Source organism: Staurois parvus, unplaced genomic scaffold (genome assembly GCF_062004578.1).
Source record: "Staurois parvus isolate SC_StPar_1 unplaced genomic scaffold, SC_StPar_1.0 ptg000460l, whole genome shotgun sequence".
Classification (NCBI taxonomy): Eukaryota; Metazoa; Chordata; class Amphibia; order Anura; family Ranidae; genus Staurois; species Staurois parvus.
The window spans coordinates 2,404,145-2,420,641 of NW_028318256.1; the positions used below are offsets into that span (position 1 = coordinate 2,404,145).

A 16,497-nucleotide genomic window follows, 5' to 3' on the forward strand; every position below is an offset into this window, starting at 1 on the left:
AACCTGGAGGCATTCTGTACACAACTGATTTCCAGAATGCCCCCAGAAATGTAATTTCCTGCTTGTGTATTTGGCTCACAGATTTTCTCAGATGTCTGAGCTAGGATACAAGTTAAATTTTTACGCTGGGAAGGGATAGACAGTCTTGTAATAGACTGTGGAAGAGTTAGGACCCCTTTCATGTTTTTAATGCTGTTTATACCCCAGCTGGGGAGATTCATCCTCCCTATTGGCCGTGGTGAACATTGCTGTAGAGATGGAAAAAAAGCTATTTCTGAGTTGTCACCAGAACAGGAGGTAAAATGGATATCCAATCACTTTAGAGAGATCTTCTCTTACTTCCTGCTGTATCCCTGGACGTGAAGGAAAATCTCCCTGACAGTATGCAGACAGCAAAAAAAAAAAAATGACAGGGGTCATAAAATATAAAGTATGTAAATCCTAAAAGTGAACTTTATAATTTGCTCCCTTTTGGTGTGTTAAAGATACCACTGAAAGCATTTTGTTATATTTGATCATAACCTTGCTCTGTAGAGGCCTCTGTGCTCACGGCTGGCTCCTCCTCTGAAGGTGACAAGGAGGCCTCCTCTTCAGCAACAGCTTGCTCTTTCTCCAGAGACGTAGTTGGGGCAGCTTCTTGTTCAGTGACCTCTTCTGCTACAGCTTCCTTTATGGCTGCTTCGACAGCCTCCACAGTTTTTTCAGAGACTTCCCTGGTTTCCGCCGTCACACCTTTTAAAGGATTTGAGTAAAGATGATATAGCTCCACTACAGAATACATATATATCCAAGGAACACACACACACCTTTGCAAAATGAAGAGTTTGAGCATATCTATAGCTTCTGACTATTTGGCTCCTGTAGGACTTTCTTTTGTCAGGGAATAGGTGGAGGAATTCCCCCCAAACCCCCCTATACCCCACAGAGAATAGCGATGTGGCACGTTCTGAATGCTGTATCAAATGGTGGGTGTGGCCAAATTGAAACAGAGTGAGGGTCTTAACTAGGCATTATTAAATAAAACAAAGAGTGTGTGACAAAGAGAGACAGGGTTCATGAGTGTGTAACTCACAGAGCAGCTGAGTTCAGGAGTGCATAACACACAGAGTGGCTGGGGTCAGGAGTGCATAACACAGAGTGGCAGGGTTCAGTAGTTCGCAATACACAAAGTGGCAGGGTTCAGGAGTTCGTAATACGTAGAATGGCTGGATTCAGGAGTGGGCAACACACAGAATGGCTGGGTTCAGGAGTGTGTAACACACACAGTGGCTGGGGTCAGGAGTGTGTAACACAGAGTGGCAGGGTTCAGGAGTTCGCAATACACAAAGAGGCTGGGTTCAGGAGTGAAGAACACACAATATGGTAGGGTTCAGGAGTGCATAAGACACAAAACGGCTGGGTTCAGGAGTGCGTAACACACATCTGGCAGGGTTCAGGAGTGCGTAACACACAGGGTGACAGGGTTCAAAAGTGTGTAACACAAAGAGTGACAGGGTTTAGGAGTATGTAACACACAGAGTGTCTGGAGTCAGGAGTGTGTAACACATATGGTGGCTGGGTTCAGATGTGCGTAAATCAGAGGGGCAGGGTTAACAAGTGTGTAACACAAGGAGTGGTGGGGTTCAGGAGTGCTAACATACAGATGGCAGGGTACAGGAGTGCATTAAACACAGGGTGGCAGGGTTCAGGAGTGCCTAACACACACACGGTGGCAGGGATCAGGAGTGGGTCACACACATGGTGGCAGGGTTCAGGAGTGTGTAAAACACAGAGTAGCAGTGTTCAAGAGTGTGTTACACTAGTTCAAATTTCTAGGGCTCATTTACACTGGTGACAGTCCTTGCCACTCCTCTGAAAAGCAATCCACGGTGGATCACTTTCAGAGTGTGGTTGACAAGCGGCTGGGAGGCGACCAATGTCCTGAGAGTGGAAAAAACATTTTTTTTTTTCTTAAAGTGTTACCAGAACAGGAGGTGAAGAGAAATGTATTCTTCTTAGAAATGTCTAGGAGTAAATACCCCCTCAGTTTGGAGAGATCTTCTCTTACTTCCTGCAGTATCCTTGGAAGTGCAGAGAAATCTCCCTGACAGTAAAATCATAAAAATATACTGTACGTAAACTGTAAAATTGAGCCCCTGTAAGCTGCTCCCTTTTGATTTGTTAAATATACCATTGAAATCATTATGTTATATCTGATCACAACCTTGCTGTGTAGAGGCCTCTGTGCTCACTGTTGGCTCCTCCTCTGAAGGTGACAAGGAGGTCTTCTCTTCAGCAATAGGTTGTTCTTGCTCCAGAGACGTAGTGGGGGCAGCTTCCTCTTCAGTGACCGCTTCTGCTATGGCTTTCTCTATGAATGCTTCAACAGCCTCCACAGTTGTTTCAGAGACTTCCCCAGTTTCCACCACCATACCTTTTAAAGGATATGAGTAAAGATGATGTGGCTCCACCACAGGATAAATATATATTCAAGGAGAGCACACATACACCTATGCAACATGAAGAGCATGAGCATATCTATAGCTTCTGACTATTTGACTGCACTTATTTTAGTAGAAACACTTTGGCTAAATACAGGACTTTTTTTTTTTTTTATCAGAGAATAGGTGCAGGACCCCCTCCCCCAACCGTCCCTTGCCGCCTGTATGGGGGAATTGTGATTTGGCACATTCTGTGGGTGATGTAGGTGGGAGTGGCCCATTTGGTACAATGGGAGGTTCTTTAACCTCCCTAGCAGTATGATTATGTCAGTATTACTGAGCTCAAAGCGGTACTTTTTTTGCATGGAAATGTCGTTTTTTTTATTGTAGGCCTGTAATGCTTAAGAATAACTCACTGAAATCTGTCCGAACAAGAGTCTAGTAAAACATCCCGGGTATGTAAAAATTTGAAACCCAAAAGCATAAATTATAATTTAATAATCATAAAAAAAAATAATAATAATAAATTTAATTCAATAATGTAATCAAACCAAAAACACTGAAATTTGAAATATAGTGCCAAGTTCGCACATCACTGTTCTTAGTCGCAAAATCGTTTTTAGTGTCTGATGACGAATTTCCCCACAAATCATTATCACTCAATACTGCAAGTGGTTCTAATTTACTAGCGCTGTTCTCTAGCTGGTCTAAAACCACTTTTGACCTAAAGGGACGCTTTTTGGACACCATGGACGTTTCTCAGTTTCCAGGCAGAAACAGTAAAAATGCAGGCAGGGCACAGGACAAAGCACTAGGGATAAAATGTATGTGAAATGGTTTGATACAGTAATGTTTTACTATGTGATTTTAGTGTATTTAGTGAAAGTCACTTTTTAAAATGTTTAAATTTCCTGTCTGTTATGTCCCCCGTACGTCCTGACGTCGCAAGGAACGGAACCCAGAAGATGGATGTCGGCATTGGCCGGAGGAGATGGCCGGGGACGCTGCAAGGGGGGACATCGCGGGAGGGAAGGACAAGGTAAGTGATCGAGGGATCCCGGAGCAGCACTGCAGGGTATTCCCGAGTGTAGCAGAGGTGCATAACACACAGGGTAGCTGTGTTTAAGATTGCGAAACACGCAGAGTAGCAGGGTTCAGGAGTGTGTAACGTATATGGTGGCATGGTGCAGGAGTGTGTAACGTATAGGGTGGAATGGCGCAGGAGTGTGTAATGGATAGAGTGACATGGTTCAGGAGTGTGTAACATACAGTGGGGAAAATAATTATTTGATCCCCTGCAGATTTTGTAAAATTTGTCCACTTACAAAGAAAAGAAGGGTGTATAACTTTTATCACGGGTGTATTTTAAATGACAGAGACAAAATATCAACCAAAACTCCAGAAAAAAAACAATACAAATGTTATAAATTGAGTTGCAGTTCAGTTTGTAAAATAAGTATTTGATCCCCTACCAACCAACAATAATTCTGGCTCCCACAGACTGGCTCTGTGCTCATGTGGTACACAGATTAGTCCTGTCAATTTAAGAAGGTGCTCCTAATGACAACTCGTTATGTGTAATAAAGAGACCTGTCCACAGAATCTCTTTCTTCCATTCACCATCATGGGCAAGACCAAAGAGCTGTCATAGGACACCATGGACAAGATTGTAGACCTGCACAAGGCTGGAATGGGCAACAAGACCATCAGCAAGAAGCTTGGTGAGAAGGAGACAACTGTTGGAATGATAATTCACAAATGGAAGAAATACAATATAACCATCAATCGCCCTCGGTCTGGAACTCAATGCACGATTTTGCCTCATGGGGTGAAAATCTAAATGATTCAAAGAAAGATAGGGAAAAAGTGCTGTAGTCAGATGAGACTAAAATTGAGCTCTTTGGCATTAACCCAACTCGCTGTATTTGGAGGAAGAACAATTCTGCCTATGACCCTAAGAACACCATCCCTACAGTCAAGCACAGAGGTGTCAATATTATGCTTTCGGCTGTTTCTCTGCTAAAGTTACAGGCTGACTTTGCCACATTGAGGGGCCAATGAAAAGGGCCATGTATTGAAAGATCTTGCAGGAGAGCCTTCTTCCCTCAGCCAGAACACTGAAGATGGGTCATAGATGGGTCTTCCAGCATGACAATGACCCAAAGCATACCGCCAAGCCAACAAAGCAGTGGCTCAGGAAAAAGCACATTAAGGTCACGGAGTGGCCTAGCCAGTCTGCAGCCCTTAATCCTATAGAAAATTTATGGAGGGAGCAGAAACTTCAAGTTGCCAAGCAACAGCCAAGAAACCTTAAGGATTTAGAGATCTGTAAAGAAGAGTGGACCAAAATCTCTCCTGAGATGTGTGCAAACCTGGTAACCAACTACAAGAAACATCTTAACTCTGTGCTTGCCAACAAGGGTTTCTCCACCAAAAGTACCAAGTCATGTTTTGCTTGGGGTCAAAGATGTATTTTACTCACTGAACTGCAACTCAATTTAGAACATTTGTGTCACATATATTTTCTAGATTTTTGGTTGATATCCTGTCTCTATGATTGAAAGTACACATATGATAAAAAAAATTATAGACCCTTCATTTTTTTGTAAGTGGGCAAACTTACAAAATCTGCAGGGGATCAAATAATTATTTTCCCCACTGCATAGGGTGGAATGGCTCAGAAGTGTGTAATGTATAGAGTGGCAGGGTTCAGGAGTGCACAACACACAGGGTGCAGGGTTCAGGAGCGCACAACACACAGGGTGCAGGGTTCAGGAGCATGTAACCCACCAGATGTAGGCTTTAGGAGTGCATTACGCTAGTTGAAACTTTTATGGCTCATTTAGCAGTCCTTGCCTCCTATCTGAAAAGGGGTTCATAGTGAAACTCTTTTCAGAGGGTGGTTAACAGGCGGCTGGGAGGTGACCAATGTTGTAGACATGGAAATATATTTTTTGAGTTGGCACCAGAAGAGGGGGTGAAGAGAAACCTATTCTACTGAAAAAAAAAATATATGTACACACTCAAAAAAGTGAGCGTCTCTACTTTACTCTTTTGTTTTGTGAAATATACCACTGAAATCATTTTGTTATATCTGATCATAACCTTGCTCTGTAGAGGCCTCTGTGCTCACTGTTGGCTCCTTCTCTGAAGGTGACAAGGAGGTCTCCTGTTCAGCAACAGGTTGATCTTGCTCCAGAGGCGTAGTGGGGGCAGCTTCCTCTTCAGTGACACCTTCTGCTGCAGCTTCTTCTATGACTGCTTCAACAGCCTCCACCATTGTTTCAGAGACTTTCCCAGTTTCCAATATTACACCTTTTAAAGGATTTAAGTAAAGATGATACAGCTCCACCACAGAATACAAACAGTATATAGCCAAGAGTTGGACACGTACGTATGCAAAATGAAGAGCTTGCGCATAGCTTTAGCTTTTTAGTAGAAACACTATAGCTAAATGCAGGGGTTTCTATGCTATACCAGAATAGGTCCAGGAACTCCCCCAAGCTTTTCTCGCTGCTCGGGAAGGGGGGGGGGGGGGGGGGAGTGGTTGGGGCAGGAGGGTGGCTTGAGACATGATGATGGGGAGCATTCTGCAGGCCTCAAATGGCAGGTGTGGCCAATTTGGTACAATAGGATCTCTATTGTCTCCACAAGGGGAATTGTTACATAGTACAAGGAGTATGCAACACAAAACATACCAGGGATCAGGAGTGCTTAACACAGAGTGGCAGGACCAGGGAGGGGGACATGAGGGGAAGGAGGGGGGGGGGGGGGGGGTATTTGCTCTGCCCTAGTGGACAGCTGGCAGTGATATGCTACATGCACAGTGCAGATAAAAAGCTGAGAACAGTTCCGCAGATTGGTGGTGGGGACATAGAGAAGGTCACACTAACCTCCTTTCAGAAGTCTACTACTTAGCACCCTCTTATATAAAGCTCCCCTCCACCTGTTGCTATCACCTCTCAGCTGACAGATATACAAATAGAAGTAATGGTGTACATACCTGGCCTCCTCTGCACTGTTTAAAAAGCCAGGCACTCATTACTGGACACACAGCAGGGTAGGGCTGTTCTACAGGCCCCACCCTGGACATTAATTGGTCTCCCATGGCCCATTCCCAAATTAGTGCAAGGTAGGGAGGGTTGTGTGGAAGCCTCTGGGAGAAGAGTGTTGTCACTTGTAAACACAAAAGCTGGATGTCTGTGTTTACAATTGACAAGAGCAAGCTGTGAACACAAGACTAGTGTTGGAGGTAGTAGAACAGGCCTCTGCCATGTTTCAGTTTGGGGGAAAAAAAGCCTTGCCTAAATGAGAAATGAATAAATGTCACAGAATATACACAAGATGTATGGTAAAATACATAGATCTATGAACAGATTACATAAATTACTTGGCAAATCGGTGAATAAACCATGGAGCATGTGTACAGAATGGGTAATTGCTGGGGCTCAGATTCTTATAATTGATCTTTGCCTTCTTGTGCATTAACTGAGGGTGTAGGGTTCTGTATATAGGAGGTTTTCTATTTATTTATTCCATTTGTATTGACAGAGATGAATTTGTGCCTTTTTTTTTTTCAACCTGATTAACTGATGCAACTTTGTACCACTAGCTGTGACCTAGTGTTACACACAGCTTTGTAAGAAATATAGCTTGCGATTATTTTTTGAGTCAAAAATTGGCCCCTATTTATTGGCAAACCTGGGAAGAGTGTTAGACTTATCTAGGTCCTACACATTTCAATGTCCGCTCATGTTCTTCTAGGTTTCCAGCTGAATGTAAAAAACTCCTTTAATATTGAATGTCACCTTTTAAGACCCAAGTGTAAGGGGGGTAATTATATGGGATAGTTTACCAAAGTTAGAGTGGTGTAGGACCCTACTTGCAGCTCCAGAGAAACCCAGGAGTCACATCATATATCGGCAGTAAATACAAACAGTGGGAAGGAACTGCCTGCAGATAGCAAAACCTTTTTGTTACAGCTAGCTATCATGCTGCCCTGACTGCTCCAGACTCATTCAGATCTTGCTCGCACTTGTGGCCAGAGGCAATAAAAAAAAGATTGGCGGTTAAGCCACAGTTTACAGCACTAAAACCTACAATGGCTAATAGAAGGGGTGGTACATATGCTATGGCAAAAAAATATAGCCCATTGCACATCCAACAGACAGTACTGCTGCCAAGTGCAATCCATTCAAATGTAATGGAAGCAGGTGCAGAATTTCAGGGTTAAAAACAGGTGAGTTAGGGGCGTATTGCATCCCACCTACCCATCAAATTTCTCTGAATAGCAATCCAGCACAGATAGCTTTTCAAAGGGGCAACAAGAGCTGTTGCAAGTGTGAATGAACTCTCAGGGTGAGGACAGATACTAGAAATCCAACACATCTGCTAGTGTTGTATTCTACTAACTTTGCAGGGCACCCAACCAGCAAAATTAAATATTTGCTTATATGTATTATTTTTTAAGTATTGAATAAAAGGGTTCGAAGTCAGATGTGTAAATCGGGTGAAATAATACCTTTAAACTCTTCAAGAAAGCACTTTGAAAGTTTACTTAAAAAGCTTGGTTGTACACATTTTTTTTTTTAATATACAAGATGAAGCCCGTATGTGCAAGGTCTTAGAGTACATTGATCTAAAATGGGTCTTGAGTCTTTTGATATTATTATATTTTAGTAGCTCACTTTAGTGGCCAAGCATATTGCAAAGTGAAATGCAGTTACTGGGAATAAACATCCATCCCTTATTAGTAAAGAAGGTAACATAATTGTAAAATGGTGGCGATGTTAAAAGACAGACAGAGGTATGAAATATAACGTACTAGTAGAAAAAAAAATGTATGTGTAAATATAAGCAGCTGTTGGACCGTTCTAAGAAGTATATATTTTTATCCTCTCTCTTTATACCTATCTACATACACTCACATTAATTCTTCCCTACTCAATCTAAATATTAGAAAACAAACAAAACAGACAGCTTGATGCTGTAGGGTAAACACACACTTCTCCCTTTCCCCCAGAAGCAGCACATAGGAAACAAAAAAGTTTTTCAGAATAGTTCCATATGATTTGCGTTGGAATTCTATTCCAGTTTCTGAACTTTTTCCTAAAATGTCACCACTAAAAGCAGCTATGCCCAGTATGCTCATTCTTTCATTTTGCAAGATTGCATTTATAGACTTTCAACAAAACAAAGGGTGACAATAGAGAGACAAAAGGTATGAGATACAGAAGGCTGACAAGAGTGACAGGCAATAATACAGCATTCTGGTTGCAACCCTTTTTAAAAGAAAAAATGTGCCATGTACAGTAAAATAAAAGCAAAGAACTTTCCATCTGTACAAGTAGCAAAGATTGTGCAGCCAACGTGGATGAATAGGTTGGACAATCAACATGCAATAATTTGTGATTTTTCACATACGGGTGTTTAGAATATTTTAATACAATGTTATTGTAGTCAAGCAAAACACTTGCATGCTTTAATGCATGATTAGCATCAATGGTAACACAGAAACAGAGGTTTGGAGAGCTTTACTTCCCACTACAGATGAGTCACCAAGCTATAATACTTTTTAATCTAAAGTAAAGTAAATATACATAGAACTTGATTTTGATGGGCACCAGCTGGTTGACTGATCTTGACATCTTAAATCTTTACATTACACCAATGTCAAGATACCTTGATTAAAGTTCCTGGTTCTGGCCTCCTACTATGTAGCTAAGGGAAGAGGGCTTACACCTTGTTCAGATTTCTGCGATATGGATCTGCCTTTGCGCAGTACAAAATATAAGCAAGTAGAGAATAAATCCAACTGGTTCTGCAACTTCCTGAATTTCATAACCAGTATTGGAAGGTTCTAAGCAAAAAGTGTGGATAAGTAAAATCGTCAGAAGAGAAAAATGAAATGTACAGCTAGCTTAAAAAGGCTTAGTCCACCTTTTGCAAAACAAACGAAAAAAAAAAAAAAATTAATGAACATATATTAGCAGAAAAAACAAAAATATATTTAATTTTTTTTTTTTTTTGCAAAATGTGCCTGCAAAGCATTGCAACTACGACCTGTGGATTGCTGGTGCAATGCCAAGCTCCTGCAGAATCTTCTCCAGCTCTGTGTCCAGATTGAGGTGAAGACTTTTAAGTTCTAAAGCTGGATGAATAATACAGTAATAACCAAACTTATGTTCCATTAGTAACAAGTCCCTATACTGCAGTGGCAAATGAAACTTGTAGGTTTGTTTATTCATTCATTCATAGTTGCATCCTAAATATAGGTGTAACATGGTCGTACAGGTGGAGTTAGACTTTAAGTTAGCCTTGTAATTGGCCCATCTAGTTGGCAGAGCAGGACACTCCAGTGATGCCATCTCTGCACATTCGTACCAAAGATATAGAAGCTTTTTGGCCTTGTGCTGGAATGTAAATCTGCCAACCCTATTACAGCTACAGTATGGCATCATATCATTGTTTTGCCACATAAGACAAAGCAACATGTGTACTTGAATTCTGTTAACCTGAGCCATCCAAACTCACCTTTCCTTCACTTCTCCACCAGTCTGTTCAGCCACAGAAAGTGAGTAGAGTAATCTACATGTAAGCTCCATGTGACTATCTGAAGCTTACCCCGAGTTGAGAATACCTTTGCTTCTCCCTTGTGACAGTGTCTGGTGCCTGAGTGGCCAGTCAGAGCCATCATATAGAGCAGGGCTGGGCAACTGTGGCCCTCCAGCTGTTGCAGAACTACAAGTCCCATGAGGCATTGCAAAACTTTCAGTTACAAGCATGACTCCCAAAGGCAGATGCATGATGGGACTTGTAGTTCACCAACAGCTGGAGGGCCACAGTTGCCCACCCCTGAAGAGTATCATGGATGATTACACACCAGTAGTAATAGCTATACATTTTATTTCAATCCGTGAAGAAAACAGCCCGATACATGTGCTATATCATTCTGTTGGTATTACTGATTGGGATAACATATATTGCTATTACTGATGGTGTGCAGTTATCTGTCAAACTTGTTAGTCAGGTGCTGTTCCTCTTGTGTTTGTAGACTACTTGGTGGGCAAGAACATACTAAATTGGAGCAGCATCTGTCTATCTTACGCTACCAGAGTTGTCATAATGGATGAAGGACAGCAAGCCAATAATTAATGCCAATAACTGAAAGTGCACAGTATGTTATTTTGTTTCCACATGAGAAGAGGTTTTCTTTACAGTATGTACAGCCAAAAAAAACTATTTTTCTTATATCAGAGTAGGGAAGGTTTAGAAACTGACACGTTTTTATTGCGGTTTGTGTCTCCAGTAGGTAGGAGTAAAACGATTTGTTCTGATGACCATTGCTACCGAGACAGAAATTGAAGGGAAATACACATTTTAGAGCCATCAGCAAAACAAAGGGGAGACACTTGCTCCTGTCACAACTAAGAGGGGAATTCCCCTCACTTAATAGAGATTGTATCTCACTTCCTGTTGCTTGCATTGGACAGGAAGAAAAGGGTAAACTCCCCAATGAGACACAAACTGGAAATAAAAAAAACTAAAAAAAAAAAATAAAAAAAGCTTTTGCCCTTCCCTCCTCTATTAAGATTTAGCTATACATACAGTTCAAAGTTAAAGCATAAGTTCACCTTTTGATAAATAATGAATGCACATTTTTTTGCAGGTAAAAAAAAAAAATGTGCATTTATTATTTTTTTGCTGCAGAAGCCTGGAAAGCATTGCACCAGCAATCAGCAGATAGCTGGTGCCATGCAGGTCTGTCAGTATATCTGCTTGCCCGTACGGGGATGTACAAGCAAGCAGATATACTGACAGATTCAATGAACTGCCATGGTAGTTCATTCATAACTACAAGCCAACAGCCGCTAAGGCTGTTGGGATTTGTAGTTTCTCATTCACAGAGGAGCGGACAAAGTGGGGGCCGGTGCTTTCATAACGTGTTACACCCTGAATATGGGTGTAGCATGTTATGAATGGTGAACTTATCCTTTAAATAATATGCCTACAGAGTATTCTCTAGCTCTAATTTTATGCAGACACCTCTTTACATTTACATTTTTTGTAATGTCAATTTTGTGAGATTTTAGTAAATTCGGAATCACATTGTGACATGCGATTTCCACAAATAATGAGTGACAAGTAATTTTTTCGACATACAAATGGCTGTGCATTAGAGTTACACAACATGTACTGTTGAGTACATATGATTAAAAGAGTTGCTTGAAGGGAAGCACTAAAAACCAGAATGCAGTAAACATTAAATTCACTGGTTGTAAAGCTTGCCAATGTAACACAAAATGATTCTTTAACAAAAACACAGGGCAATGTCTTACACCTTGACAGAACACCATATTTCTTGAAAGTTTTATCCCTAGATCACAATAGATCCAAGAATAAAGTGATGCTAATAAACACCATCAAAAGCAGTCAGCTCTTTATCTACAATATCCTTCACATTAAGCAACTCTATAAAGGAAGCAGCTTTGTGCAACAAGGGAAGCAAGCAAGGATAGTAGGTTAGTTACATCAACACACAAAGCCCACACTTCGGTTTTAGGACAACTTAATCACCTCAAGCAAAAAGGGGAGGGCCTCTAACATTAAGAACAGCACTACGCAGAAATTCCAGTCAAAAGTAGAGAAAAAATAAAAAATAAAGGACAGTCAGTCAAAACAACATTCATAGTGGTCTCTTTATTGGACAGTCAAGTACACACAGGTAATAAGAGCAATCAGCCTTAATTAATCCATTTAACAGATTCCACAGTTTTTTTTTCTATAATCCAAAATCTGAACCAGATCTGACCCCACTTGTGGCAAAAGGGGGACTAGCGGAAACCGTATTAAGCTTAACCGTTAAGAAAAGAAACAAAAAAACTTAAATTTAAAGGTGGTGAGACTTTAAGGACTGGCGTGCGACTATAAATCATCACTAGTTAGGCTGCACGGCATGATGGACTGTCCCTTTTTTGGTTGTTATAACTTCAAGTTAGGTAGATATCCCCTTGGGCTTTATTCTGGAAATTGTAAAAAGCAAAAGTGACAATTAGAGAAAAATAAAAGAACCATGAGCAAAGTTCAAATAAGTAGTGCTCATGCTGAAAAAAAGTCTGGAAAGAAAAAAAAAAAACCAAAACCAAAAAAAAAAAACAAACATATTTTAAGAGCTAACCAGAATGAACTGAACTGACACGGATAACACTTTCACACACAGCCACAGAAAACACACAAGACCATATCGGTTGTGAACAAGGGTAAGAAGTTTTGTCTGAGAATTGTGTAAAACAAAATACATGAGTAAATAAGTACCAGTATCTTGGATACAGTTTAATACTATATTTGCATGGTAAATGTCCAGTTACACATATCAAATAGCTGGAACATAGTAGTTACAACAAATATTTAAAGTTGACCATTAAGAAAACCTTGTTCAAAACAGTGATAGGTTGAGTGGCATAATATACTTCTTGTCCCAGGTTTCCCATTCCACTCATATGGTGCACACCAACACAAAACACCTAGCGTGATATTCTACAGTTTTCATGAACGGCCAAAAGCTTTTGAAGTCACTACCATCAGTAAATTGCTCTAATAGACTGGCATAGAGAGGAATAAACCTGGGCAGAGAAATATATTTTGCTAGTACTATCAAAATAGGAAAAATTACAAAGAAAGTTAAATAAAAGAAATCTACTTACGGTCATCTGGCAAGCACGAAAGAAAAGTTGGGGATTGGAAAGAAAAAAAACAAACAATTAAAATCACATTAGGACACTGCTTATCATATGAAAAGTGCTGAATGCATTATCTGCAAAAAAAAAACCCACCCCATTCATCATCAATGGCATAACTAAATATGTACGAAGCCCTGTGAAAATTTGGAATAATGCACCCCCCTAACTAAAGTTACAAAACTGAGCTACAGAGATATGATGGCAGAAAAACGGAAACTGATGAATGGCACAGACAGCAGTGCTGGTTGACCACTTTGTACTACTGAGCAGCAATGTGTAAGGGGATCTGGAACAAGCCTAGGAGGGAGGATGACCGGGCAGCAACTAGGTCCCTGTTCTACTGTCCAGCACACACACACTTCACAAGATAGGGCTGGGAGGGGTCAGGAATGCATCGAGCGTTAGGCAGCTGGAACATTTCACCTCTACAAGGTATGGTCTTGTACATGATCCATTTAATAAGAAATAATGTACAGAATGACACCCCCTACCAGCTCATGCATTCTGTTTGGTATTGTAGACTAACTAAAAAGGCAAAGCTTTATTATTTTATATATATATTTTTTTTTTTTAAGTTTTGGACAGAGTGGAAACAGATTCCGTTTTTATTGCTTTCTCTGCCCCCATTAGGGAGATTCATTCTAATACTTGTACTGTTTTCATCAAAAGTGAAAGTCCAAAAGTGAAACGAAAATCCCAAATTTTGGGTTGACATCAGAACACGAATAGAGGGGAATCTTCCAATCAGGACACCAATTCTGGTGACCCTGGTGACAAACTGGGATGTCCTCACTTCCTATTTTGGCCATGGGACAGGAAGTAAAGGGTAATCTCTCAAATGGGACACAAATGGCAAAAACATCTTCCATACTCTATTCAAAATTGAAAAAAGCAAAAACCTTTGCCTTTAGTTACACTTTTAGGGTAGGCTCACATCTATGCAGGTTGCAGTTGATGCACTTTTCCTGCGTGTTTTGCGTTTTTGAACGTGTGGTTTTGCCGCATTTTGTGGTTTGCTTATTTTTGCTAATAGAAAAAGTATGACAGCTCTGTTCATGTAGTGCAACTTTGATGCGACACTCAAGTAGCATCAAAGTAGCGCAGGAACCTTTATATTACCAAAGTCGCATGTTGAAGTTCGAGTTAAGGTTAGAGGTAATCATTCAGGTTGGGATTTAGCAGTAATTGTCAGCATTAGCATTTCAACCCTAACATTTAACCCCAACCCTAGCTTATACTTTTCTATTACAAAAAAAAAAAAACACGTAAAAAATGTAACACTTGCTTTTTGGTGTGGGTCCATTGAAGTCTACTACACCCAAAATGCAATCTGCTGCGGTGTACTAGAGCCTTAGGAAATCATGTAAAAATGGACTGTACTGCATTTCTGCAAGCTGGAAAATGCACTGAAATCTGCATAAGTGTGAACCTAGGATAAAGGATAAGTGTACTTGCAATTATCTCATCCTCTGTTTCCTGGCAATGCCTGCACAGTAGAGCACCATTCATCCATTGACTTCTATGGGGCTCTACTGACCTCAGCTGTCAGATCAATGTAAGTATGCATCTCTGGAGGGGTTGGTGGGATCTCTTAGGTCAGCCTAAACGGTCAAACAAAATAGGAGCACTTGCTCTTAAAGTTTGTTTATCCTTTAAACACGTTGCATATCCACTAGCTTCATAATTACCAACAGGTTTGTGTGAATGTACAATCTGTTTAATATCATTGCTATGTCACTTGGATTTTTTTTTTTTTTTAAAAAACACTTAAAAAGGGAAACTAAAGCTTTTTTTTTTTCTTTATTATAAAACAACAAGCATATCATACCTGCTCTGTGCAGTAGGCTCTCACACAGCTGCCCCGATCCTCTTCTTTTCGGGTCCCCTATTGAAGCTCTGACCCCCCCCCCACCTTGATTGCTGCTTGCCCTGAGGGGCACCACTACGTGCTCGCTCCCGAGCCGCTGCTCTATGCGCCAATAACACAGAGCCGCGGCTCATTCCTGCCCCCCTGCTCTCTCCTCATTGGCTCACTGGCTGTGATTTACAGCAGAGGGAGCCAATGGAGTCCCGTTGCTGCCTCAACCAATGAGGATGGAGAGTCCCCATTCAGCTGAGGATATTGTGAACATCGCTGGATCAGAAGGGGATCAGGAATGTGTTGGGGGGGGCTTGGGGTGTGCACTGCACACAAGGTTTTTTACCTTCGTGCACAGAATGAAGGAAGGTAAAAAACCTTGAGCCTTTAGAGCCACTTTAACTACTGCTCTGTGTGAGATCACAGTCTGTGATCCTTTCAGTTTTATACCCATGTTGTGCAGTTCAGAGCAATGTGAGATGACCACTAACATACCTACCCTGCCATCAGGGGAAACTTGCCCCATAACACAGAATTGATTGCACTATAAAAAAACATTTCGGCACAACTACACATACGCCAAACAATTTTTTTTTTTGCTAGAAAGATCTGTGTGTTTAACCGCTTCCCATCCTCCCTATAGCAGAAATACTGCTACAGGGTGGCACAGGTGCACAAACATAATACGTATACATGATTTTGCATTTCTGGGTAGCGGGCGCCCATTCGCAGCCTTCAATCACCAGGCCCGGCCGGTAATTACTCGCCGACGCACGGTGATTTCCGAGGATCTCCGACGGGGAGGCAGACTGTATTGTTTACTAACAGTCATTCTCCCTGTCATCTCGGGCACACTGCTCTGGATGGCTGTGTGATTACAGTGAAGCACACACACCCCGGCCCTAGTAAAAACACTCCCTGCACACAATTAACCCTTTGATCGCCCCTGTTAACCCCTTCCTGCCCAGTGTCATTAGTACACTGTCAGTGCTTTTTTTTTTTTTTTTTTTAGCACTAATCACTGTATTGGTATCACTAGGAATGTCAGTGACACCAAGTCAGTTCCCACCAGTGTCAGAATGTTCGCCGCAGTCCCACAATAAGTCGCTGATCGCCATTACTAGTAAAAATTAAAAAAAAAAATCTCAGTATATATACAGCCATTTGTAAACAACTTTCATGTAAACCATTTAATTTACATGTATTGGGATTTTTTTTAGCAAAAGACGTGTAGCAGAATACATTTTGGCATAAATTTATAACGAAATTTGACTTTTTTCACTGGACATGTTTAATAGCAAAAAGTCAAAAAAAATTTTTTTTAAAAAATGTCTTTTTTTAATCGCACAAAAAATTAAAACCACACAGGCAATCAAATAACACCAAAAGAAAGCTCAAGTCGTAAGGAAAAAAAAAAAAAAAAAAAGGACGTAAATTTGATTTAGGTACAGCGTAGCATGAATGCGCAATTGTCAGTTAA

The 16,497-nt window shown here is 40.9% G+C and overlaps 1 protein-coding gene across 1 annotated transcript in view; it reads right to left on the reverse strand.

The window, feature by feature from the left end:
- Window positions 1-16,497, reverse strand: part of MGARP (mitochondria localized glutamic acid rich protein) — a 66,862-nt gene that overhangs the window by 28,238 nt on the left and 22,127 nt on the right. Inside the window, exons 4-7 of the mRNA XM_089688912.1 lie at window positions 9,483-9,628; window positions 5,526-5,842; window positions 2,204-2,413; window positions 523-732 (exon numbers count right to left, since the gene is read on the reverse strand). Coding sequence (XP_089545038.1) covers window positions 523-732; window positions 2,204-2,413; window positions 5,526-5,842; window positions 9,483-9,628 — 883 coding nt within the window. The remainder of the gene's footprint in view (window positions 1-522; window positions 733-2,203; window positions 2,414-5,525; window positions 5,843-9,482; window positions 9,629-16,497) is intronic.